Source organism: Papaver somniferum, chromosome 8, assembly GCF_003573695.1.
Source record: "Papaver somniferum cultivar HN1 chromosome 8, ASM357369v1, whole genome shotgun sequence".
Lineage (NCBI taxonomy): Eukaryota > Viridiplantae > Streptophyta > Magnoliopsida > Ranunculales > Papaveraceae > Papaver > Papaver somniferum.
The window spans coordinates 30,913,494-30,924,768 of record NC_039365.1 but is presented as its reverse complement, the minus strand read 5'-3'; the positions used below and the strand labels follow the sequence as shown (position 1 = coordinate 30,924,768).

Here is an 11,275-nt window from a genome sequence, read left to right as displayed (position 1 = left end):
CTTTGACTTCTCTTCTTGTCAACCTTCTTTGTAGACATTTCTATTCAATAATAGACTTCGGCTTAGCCAAAAAAAATATATTTTATGGAATTCGGTAACCCTAACCTTATCAGAGAAGTTCTGGAATTTTACAACATTGCTATTGGAGGTGCCAAATTACTGAAAAGGGAATCAATTCACATAAGATAGAGGACTTTTTAGTTTAATTTTGGTACCCTCATCCGTAAATTAGCGGCCATCGGATTTTGACAGCCGATTACCCCTTATCATAAGTGTAAAACCCTTGGTATCACAGGACTACAAGAATCTCTCGGCTATATAATCGCTTTCATTTTTCAGGGCACTGTATCAATTCTCTTCACTTCTGCCTTCTTCACAAAGCGGCGCTTTTTGTAGCGCAGGGGTTTAAGCTCCGCCGCTGTTAGAATTCTTCTCTCAAACTCCAAATCAATCCTCAAGAATGGCTTTCTGGGGTCAGTTTTTCATCTTGAAATCACACAATCACTACAAAATTTCGTATTTCACACATTTTTTTATGTTGATTTTCTTAAGTTAATGTTAGGGTTTATGTCTTATGTTTATTTTTCTTCTGTGTAGGAGTTGAAATCAAAGCAGGAAAACCATTCGTTCATACATACGATGATGACCTAGGACGCCTTCATATTTCTCAGGTTTGTTTTTTTCATAGTCATGAAATTTTAGGGTTTAGGGTTTTAAGGTGCTTAGGGGTTTAAGAAAGTTTGATTTGATGTTTGCAGGCAACTTTGGGTATTGGCGGCACAAAACAGAGGTCTGTAGTTGAATGTACTGTGGGAGATAAGGCTCCAATTCTTTTATGTGCTTTATTGCCAGGGAAGAATGAAACATCTCCTTTGGATCTTGAATTTGAGGAAGAAGATAAAGTAATTTTATCAGTTCATGGTCCTCGGAGTGTGCATCTAACTGGTTATTATCTGGGAAGTAATGGACATGATGATTATAATGATGATGAATCGTATCCTTTTGATTGTTTGTTTGTAGATAAATCGTTTAGTTTTAGTTATTTTGAGATGTTTTGTGTGAATTTCTGGATATTGGATTGCCTTAACTTGCGTTTTTAGTGACTCTGTGGATGGTATCTCTGGGGAGGATACTGACTCTGAGGAATTCAATTATGATTCTGATAATGATAATGATGATGAGTACCTTGAGGATGATGGTGAGGATCTTGATATGTTTCCATCAGGCAAGAGTGCAGGTAAAATCACTAATTCAGGCCGGTCTGTACTTTTCATTGTTGAAAGTAAAATAGTGAACCTATTGTAGAATGAGCTTTGAGTTTATTGGGAGAAAATCTTTAAGTTTGGATACAGTAGTTTCACATACAACCGCCTAACAATGACATATTGTTAGGTTGGCGTTTTTTGTGAGTTGTAATGTTTTTCAGTGACCATACGTTCATTTCTCTTGATGGCCTTTGCTGTTTCTGGATATCTGCACCCTCTAAGTTCACAATGCATCTGATTAAAATGTCATTTAGAGGACCAAATTTTTGGGAATAGTTTTTTCTTAAGAGTTTTTATGTGCGTAGATTCTTAAGGTTTCTCTTTTGACAATTTTTTAAATAGCTGTGGAGTATTTTTTTTTTTTCGCTTTGGTTTGGTTGGAGTTAGTTGCCACTGTACCTGTTTACACTTGTTATTTGTTCTTTTTATTAGTTGATGTAACTAAAATTTATAGTTGTGTCTGCCTTGGTGATGTGTTTTACTGGCAAAAGATTTATGCTATTCATAGCTGACTGTTCCTAACCTGAGATGCTTTTGTGCTTTCTGAAACAGTTGTCATTGAGGAGATAGAGGATGATGAGAAACCTACTGAAAATGGGAATGCAAACAGCAAACATCCTAAGAAGTCAGATGGTGCTGATAATGAAAAACAAATTGTTGTCAAGGATAATGCCTTGGGAAGCGAAGATGAAGATGAAGATGGTTTTCCCATCACCTCTACAAATAAAAATAAAGAAGTTAAATCTGAGAAGAACTTAACCAAGGATGGCAAGAAGGTAGAAGATGGCAGTGTTCAAGGTGCAGGCGCAAAAAGGAAAAATGAGAGCATCATTCAAGATAGCAATGCTGAGAAGTGAGCTGTTATTCCCTCCTTTCTTACTTAGATATTATTATCGAGACAAAGGATGTGTAGCATATTTGTAAATGGATAGAGCAAAGAAAGCATCATCTTTAACCATTAGTAGTCCAAATCTTTTCTTTTGTATTGCTCATTTGATTTGTAATAGCAGGTTATCTGAAGAGGCTAAAGTTTCATCTGTTATTGGGCAAGAATCTGACAATAAGTCGAAAAAGAAGAGAAAGAAGGGTAAAAAAGGTGTAGCTGAGGATGAGGAAAAGAGTGACAAAATGGTAGAGGATCGTGTAGAAGACAAACCTAAGGAAGAACAACCAAATGATAAGTAAGTTAAGTTGTTTACATGTAAATATTTTCCTAGTCTGCCGTGTGTGCATTATTAATGGTTAATTGTGTTCATCTGTTCTTGGTGTGTTTACATGTGCTTGCGTAACTGTAAACAACTCTTGTTCATCAGCTAATGTGGTTATGTCAGAGCACGTTTGTGCGAATGTTTTGATTTGAACACACAATTTTCAGAAATGTGTGTTTTATTGAAACCCTTCTTATGTATACCATCAGTGTGCTAGATAGAGTTGGAGAATAACAGTGTGATATGTGCAGGAGTGTTGATAACGCTGATCAAGATGATGGTCAGGTTAAGAAAAAGAAAAATAAGAAAAAGAATAAAGCCCAAGAGAGTGATGCAAGTGCAAGTAAAGAGGTAGCAGAAAAGAAAGCACCTACTGTGGTAACTGAAGACAAGAAGGAGAAAAAGCGATCTCAAGTCAGAACTTTTGATAATGGTATGGTTATTGAGGAGTTAGGAATGGGCAAAGCCGATGCAAAAAAAGCTGATAATGGAAGCAAGGTATGTCACTTATGGTTACCTTGTTACTCTAGTGAGTGAAAAATATAAGCATTACTCTAAAAATTCAATTGATTGATTTACAATCGTTTACTGGGTTTTAGGTTTCAATGCGCTACATTGGTAAATTAAAGAGCAATGGGAAAATATTTGACTCAAATATCAGGGGACCACCTTTTCAGTTCCGATTAGGTACATTCTTACTTTCCCTAATTTGTAATTTAGCAAATGTAGTTCTAGTAAATGTTCTGATATGTAAATATTCTTTTTACAGGTGTAGGGCAAGTTATCAAGGGATGGGATGTCGGTGTCAAGGGTATGCATTCTGAACTTGATCAAAAGCCTGTGGTTCCATTTTATTAATTCCAATCCTGTTCTACATGTAACTTCGGTATTGTGTTTTAATCAGGGATGCGTGTTGGTGATAAAAGAAGACTCACTCTCCCACCATCAATGGGGTGTGTATATGCTGTTTTGCCTTTTTACCCTTTTCTATTTTGCATGACTCTTTTTACTAAAATATATTGTCTTCTTGTGTTTTAGTTATGGAGCTAAAGGAATGCCTCCACAAATTCCACAAAACGCATGGCTGGTATTTGATGTCGAGTTGGTTGATGTCCGCAAATGATCCTCTTCCTTTGCCTTTGTTTCTATGAGTATGTTTTGGGAACCAGTCTTTCATATATCCTGAAGCACAAAATTGCAGCCAGATATAGGAACCACCACCAAGTAGGTAGTTTGATGAAAAATCAAATTCAAGTTTTTGATACTAAACATTTATTTTGTTTGTTGGAGTTACCCTTAGCTTCATTGACATATGTTCTAGCGCCAACACAACCTTTTAAGTCTCAATTTTTATTATAATGTCACTTATGATATTAGAACATCTCTCTATTCTGTTCAGTCAGAGTACCATTTTTCTGTTGAAATGGTACTAAGATATTAGGTACTAGTACACCAACTAAGATTCCACAAATACATCAGGATTCCACAAATACATCAAATGCTTGGGTCCTAGGAGACCATGACCATTTGGTAAGTTTTTCGATAAACACAACCCAACTGTATTTTGGAGAAGTTTGAGAATAAGATGGCGCCGAATAGAGGTTTCTTATGGGGAAGCATCGGAAACCACATCCTGAGGTTGCCTCCAAGCATGTTACACAGTTCCACAGGTATTGTTCTGGAAACGAGTAATGGTCTCAAATCTACTCACGGCCGGAAGAGGGACAGGTGTGATTGCAAACATAAAGTTTCGATTGCCTCCTCTTTCTTGTCCTTCATGTAGAGCCAAATAGGCGACCCCGAAAGTGACAACATTAGTCGAAACTGAAAGATAGCTGGACCTGCTACCACCACAAACATCCATTTCCAGGCTTGTGGTGCCTGATCAACGAAAAGAAAATTTACCAAGTGGGCAAAAAGATGACCAATTGCAGAAAGCAAACTGTTGTAACTTGTTATAGGGGCGGCATGGTTTATTAGAGGGGCGGCAGTGTGATAGTAATGTCCCTCTAGTTGGTTAGGAGATGTCCTGTAGAGGGTGTAAATTAACTAGATTACCCTCCCCATTTTTTAACCTAAATCAAAGCTAAATTGAAAATTTGTTTTCTTTCTTTTCTTCTCCTCCTCCCATCAACCGTAACCTCCATTAAACTCAAAATTTCATCGTCTTCGATTATCAGCGATTCGAAAATTAATCAAGTGTAGTGTAATGACTTATATGAGGTATGTTTTGAAAACCCGATTACGATTTGGTTTATTTTGTTCGATTTAAGTTTAATTTCTATCGAAAATTAGGGTTTTAGATGAAAATTGAAATTGAAATTTCTGGGTTTATGTGAGTTACGGTTGATTTTAACTCAATTACGAACCGTAACTGGATATTTTGATGTTGTTACGGTTGGTAATAGTTCAATTACCAACCGTATGTTCTTATATCTGAGAATTTTCTTCAGTTACGGTTGGTAACCATTTTAGTTTACGAACCGTAACTCAGTTACGGTTGGTATCGAGCATTTGGTTACGAACCGTAACTCAGTTACGGTTGGTATCGAGCATTTGGTTTACGGTTCGTATCGAACATTTAGTTACTAACCGTAACTGGTTTTACGATTGGGTTTTCTTCAAATTTAACCAGTTACGGTTGGTAGTTCATCTTTTACGAACCGTAACTTCGATTTACGGTTGGTTATGAGCACAATTCCAACCGTAATTAGCTCTGAAAATGTAAAAAAATTGAATTTTTTTACGTACCTTAGATAACTTTGAGCAACAAAAAGCTAGTTGGGACTAATTTAGAAGTATACCCGGTCATTTTCAGGTCCTGGTTGTTCATTTTGTTGGTTAATTTCTTCAATTGATTGAGATTGACCTTCTCCTCTAAACTTTTTTTTTTAACTCTAAAAATCTGATTTTGGTTTTGATTTTGAGTTAATATAAGTGAAATTAATCATTAACACTAAACTAGGTTATCAATTATGAGGGTTAATTTGTCATTTCCAGTATTTTTTTAATAAGGGACACCTTGAATGATCATGTAATGACCCTTTTTGTCCTATTAAAATGCCGTCCTCTAATAAACCATGCCGCCCCTATAACGGGTTACAAACAGTTAGTCCTACCAACGCGACCTCGCAATTTTGTAGGAGATACTTGGATACGTACAGAGGCGAAGTCATGGAGGCAATTCCTACACCAAGCCAAAGAACTACCATTACGACAACCAAAGGTGACTCTGAAGTGAAAAGCATCAGTAGTGCACCGAAGGAGATCAAGACATCACTATCAGAATTGAGGCTTTTGGACCTAAAATGGGAAATCAATCTTATGGAGAAGATGAAGTCACCAGTCGCGCTAATTTTACTCATTCCTTTATGGCAAAATATTGCTACATGATACACCATCGGACTGTCAAATTATCCCCTTATGCCGTTGAAGTATGGGAGATTATGAGCAGTTAAATCTCTTCTGGCTATTGTTCCAAAAGTTCTTTGGGCCATTATAACTAAAACACTGGAAATGCAAATCGATCTAAAAAAACAAAAATACATGAAATGTCATCTCTAAAACTGTACAGACAGTAGAAGCAGAGATCACACTGGCTCAGATTCACTAATATTTTCAACACATTCCGTGAACATGGAATGACTAGCATGTAGGAAATAAGTTGTGGTCCATGCATGCCATGGTGAGAAGGTAGAATTTACAAAGCTCCCTTAGTGCAAAAATCCCAAGATCCAGAGATACAAAAGTTCATACAAAAACGAAATCGCGACTGAGATAGCCATCAGAAAAATTAAGCTGCATCTCAACATCATGAATTGGAGGACTGCCTTAACTTTCTCTAACAAATGTTACCGATGGGAACAAAATGCATCAACCAAATTGGGTAGAAAATGGCTGACAGAACTCGTTACAACTTCTTTCTGGAAAAAGGAATGTTCTTTTGTCACAACCTGTCTGTTTCTCCAACTGTACGTTCAACAAAAGATTTTTATTCACCTAAACACCAGGTTCAGTTTTGACCAAGAAACTTCCGGCTTCTTCATCTGTTACGTCACTGTCCAAGGGAACAATTTGATTGAGAACACAGAAAACGAGTGAGAAACAAGTCACGACGTATATTGTGAAAAACTTTGATGAGTGCTTAGGGTCAAGGGGAAAAAAAGAAAGAAAATAAACCTGTCTGAAGATTCTGTGTCGCTTATCAACCTCATCTGTTGGGAGGCAAGGAAGTTGCAGAAGGACGAGAGGTATTTCTCTGAGCAAAACTTACAAAGATGGCGCAGAAAATCATTGAACTGCTTAGGCTCCTAAAAAATCATTGAAAAAAGAACAATCTGTCAGAAATCTCCAGCCAACATACCAGAATCCCAGCGTATCTTTAAAAAAAAAACTGAAACGGATTAGGTAAATCATGGAGATACACACTAGAATCCTTTTAAGTTCTAACGTCAAAACCAGAAACCAGAAACTGGCTCTTCAGATCAGAACATGACTTAAAAACCAAAGATTATAAGCATCTTAAAATTGTTTTTTTTTTTCAATGACAACCATCTCAAATACAAAGTAACCACAGATATACAATCAGGAAATTTAACCAAAATACTGAAAATGATGTACCTGCTCAAGAATGCATCCCTTGCGAAGTGCAACCAGACAATCCACTGCCTTCTGGTAGGTATTCCCTTCATAGGAGTTCTCTACCAGGTCAAATATTAAATTTTTCATGTCTTTGATGGCTTTATCGACCCAGTCTGCACGACCTTTACGTGTCATCATGGCCTCAAAATCTTCAATTGGAGTCTCACTCCCAACTTTGTCAACCATTTGTGATGATTCGTTTTTAAGAGAAAGGACTGCTTGATGACCAAGGGCATCTACTGCACCTTCCAGTTCATCTTTATGTGAACTTGAGGGCTTTTCATTCAATAATCGTCTGGCAGACTTCTTAATCTACATCACAAAACGATTTCCTTAACACGGTAACTTCAAATAGGTCAAGTGTATATAAATAAAAGTCTGTGCAAGTGCATTTAAGAATTTTTAACCATCCTCAGAACTATCAAAATATTAAATGAGGGAAGTATTTACAACCTTTGGATTCTCCTTCAGCTCGAACTGCTTGGAAAAGTTCTGGATCAGGTTCAGTTATCCGTTTTAGTGTTGTGTCAAGTGGAGGCACTTCAGCATCTGGTTTCTTTGATTTTATCTCGAGCACACGATAAAAACGCTGAAATATGAATGGCCACATAAGATCAGAAGAACAGTGAAGCAGAACGCCGATATAATTAGGCACCAGATCCAAAACAATTATTGCAGCTAAAACCACACAAGGCATGCAATATCATTATTAACAGAGGTAGTAGAAAATGTGCATGCAAACAGAATAGTTAAATAGTCTAGGGTAGGCATCTATGAATCATGACCGCCCAATTACAACTACAAGCATGAAATGGTTGCAAAGGATGAACCTCAAGGACAGGATTAGGTGTAAATTCAGGCCGCAGAGTTTCTTCTTTGCCTGGGGGTGCAAGGTCAAGCATCATAACCAAATTGTCTGCTGCCTCTTGTTGCTTCTCATTCGGCTGCATTGACAAAGGCAAGTTGCTAAACGATGGAAACTGAAACTCTCGAAAATCTTCAGCGAATGGAAGCACATTGAAGTAAAACGAATCTGGCTGCTCAACAAGATTCACAAACATGCTGAATTATGTTAAGAATTAAAATAAAAGCTGAAGATAAAATTTCTATGCATAGATCTATGTAAATATCATGTATACATATAGTTTAAATGCATGATAGGACTTACGATATTATCTACGTTTGAAGGGTTGGGTGTTAAAGCCCCAACAACTAGGCTCGCCTGACCTTGTCTCCATACACAACGGAGAATCGCGACTTTATTCATTTCCGCCATTGCTCTTACCAAGGCAGAAACTGCAAGAGTGGCCTTCCCGTTGCCAGGTTCAGCAATGAAGATGGAAACATCCTTCATATAATAGTGCCCTGAGGTAAAATATCACATGCATAACCCAGACCAAACAGCAAAAATCAGAGAAACGAAGACAAGGTGATGTGATGTTCAAAGAGATTCAGACTTTGGGTAACACAACTACTTTAGTTTTACAATGAGAATAAGAAATCACTGGTAACCAGATCAAGCAACTATATGTTACCGCATAATGTTGGAAGCATCTGTAAACCCTAAAAGTTTCACGCTCTTTTCTGGTTTGAACTTGACAGCATCCCATTCGTCAGATGAAATAGGAACCACTTGAGGTCCATAGCGATAACCTTTGATCCTTTGTTCTGGGGGTATGACTTTAGTAGGATCTTCAACTCCTTTGTACTCATAATCTACCTTGATTTCATGAGTAGCAAACTTATCTGTAGGAGGTGCTTTATCAGAGTACTTTTTTAGAGTAGGAAACTTCTCTTCGGCTGTTTTCTTGTATACCCACACCTGATAATAAGTAATTCGGAATGTCAATAAGGTATAGAAAACATAAACAAGCCATGATAATGCAACACAGTCACTGAAATACAGCTGTCACATTTTCTCACCTTAATCTTCATTTTTGGGCTCAGCTCAAGGTCTCCTCTGAATGTCGTGACTGGAGATATGTTTCTAGTTCTAATTGCACCTAACAACGAAGTTGGGCTTTCAACATAAACTGTTTTTGCACTAGCTTTTTTTGAGAAATGAACTAATAGAGAATCATTTTCTTCCATGAAGCCCTTAGCCGCATCCCCACTTGATCTTCCCCGCACGATAATTGATTCCAGTTTCATGCCATGAGCATTCATTTGTGCAGCAACGGTGTCGACTTGATCCTCTTTCGTTCCTTCATATGGATCTTTAATGGGAGATTTCGCGTCTGTTATAAGACAAAGGCGCTTCTTTCCTTTGCTGGTTTGACCAAATTTCTTTATCATCATATCCATACCCACCACAATGGCATCAAGAACTAGAACCAAGTCAAGAAAATCAAGGACTAAGGGGAACTAGAGAGGCAAGCTGGCGCTGTGCCTTGTCATTTCAGCAATTTAAAAGCTAATTTGCTTCTATGTATTTCAGATATGAATCGCATGGTTTACCTAGACCAAGTAAACATAGTATCTTCACTTCAGTAAGAATAGCATGTGGACTACACATTTTAAAAATCCTTATGAAAAAGTATATGTAGATATGTAATTAAAAAATAAAAATTGTCATGATATAAAACGCAGGCCACCATGAAACCACAAACCTAACCTAGTACTGCACTCACCGTAAAAAAAAATATCTAGTAAGTGTAGCACTTATCAGGAGGCACAACATTGACTCACAAGTTGAGCTTTGTCTCATAAGCAATGGGCAATCGTAGGGGCATTTAAAGATGTCACCTCTAAGTTAAACAAATATAGATGACTAACCGAACCCAACTAGTAAAGTATGATGCCTAATGACTTCGTAGAAGACAACCACTACAGGCTCAAAAGACTGGTATTTCAGAAGGATTACACCATTCTAATAAGAAGGCTTTTGGTACCAACTATTTATACATCAAAATACAAATAACACCCATATATTAAGTTATAAACATCAATAATTGAAATCATACTGTAGGATACAATCACCAGGAGCTGCTCCCCTCGGCAAACTTTGTAACGCTTCTATTATATCTCCATCAACAACTTTACAATTTCGTAATACCACCACATGTTCATAACCGCCCACTTCAGTTGTCAGCTCATTATCAGTATCTGAGGATTCCAAACAATAACATAGATTACACATTTATCCACAACTAGATAACTAAGAAGACGAAAAAGATTTCCAACTTGAACAGCTTCAATTAAAAATTTTACAACAAAAGTACACATGCAATTGATTCACTGAGAGTCAAAAACTTCACCATAGTAACATCCGAACCCGAGGGTTTATCGTATCATAGCCAGATTCTAACGAGATCCATACCACAATAAATTGATCCCAATGCCTAGGTTTTTAGTGCCTACCAACAAGACCACTTCTGACTCAAAACTCATTCTTACAAGTTACAATTACTCTACCACATCATCATCCTCTCGATTCCTCAATTCAGAAATCAGAAACATTAAAAAGCTCATGTAAGTAGCACAAGATTGAGCTAAACAAAGACTGGAATCAACCATTCACATCGAGCATTTCATCAAACAACATAACATTATAGGAACTGAAGAAATCAGAAATTACCATCAGTTGCAAATAGAACGACACCCACTTCATCGTACTTGCCGAAAATTAGCTGCAACAAAATCAAACAAAACGATACTTTGAACCCGATAAATCTCCATAAGAGTAAAATAGATTTTTAAACAAATTGGGGGTAGAAAAAAAGAGACATGCCTTTTTCTGTACAAGCATAGAGCATATTTTTTCAACCTCTGGAAGAAGTTTGTGCATAGATGGACCAACATCAATCAGTAAAATCAATGCCTCCTGTTGTCAAACAAATCAACGAAAATTCATAATGAGGGTTTTACAAAACTAATAGCACAACATAACGATTACAACTTTCCGGAAGAAGAAGAAGAAGAAGAAGAAGAAGAAGAAGAAGAAGAATCACCTTATTACGCGCCATTTTTGTTTTGACAAGTTCGGATTTCAGAGAAGAATAGAGATGGGGAGAGTGCAGGGGAAGATTTGAGAGGAGGGTTTTGAAAGTTGAAAAAATTGTCTTCTAGAAGAAATAGAGAATTTGGCCTTTTCTTTTCCCGCTGGATTTATTTGATTCACGTATTGTTCCCTGTTTTTTTTTTTTTTTTTTTTGTTTTTTT

At 37.0% G+C, this 11,275-nt stretch overlaps 1 protein-coding gene and 1 pseudogene across 1 annotated transcript; one reads left to right on the top strand and one right to left on the bottom strand.

The window, feature by feature from the left end:
- The first annotated feature begins 314 nt into the window (after positions 1-314).
- On the top strand, positions 315-3,854 carry LOC113304775 (peptidyl-prolyl cis-trans isomerase FKBP53-like). Its single transcript, XM_026553913.1, has 11 exons — positions 315-473; positions 598-671; positions 759-994; positions 1,101-1,237; positions 1,818-2,118; positions 2,276-2,446; positions 2,725-2,971; positions 3,073-3,160; positions 3,243-3,284; positions 3,378-3,426; positions 3,512-3,854. Exons 1-11 carry the CDS (start codon positions 461-463, stop codon positions 3,594-3,596), a joined length of 1,443 nt encoding a protein of 480 aa, XP_026409698.1. The 5' UTR covers positions 315-460; the 3' UTR covers positions 3,597-3,854.
- Positions 3,855-6,126: 2,272 nt separating this feature from the next.
- On the bottom strand, positions 6,127-11,100 carry LOC113304880 (annotated as a pseudogene).
- Positions 11,101-11,275: the final 175 nt, after the last annotated feature.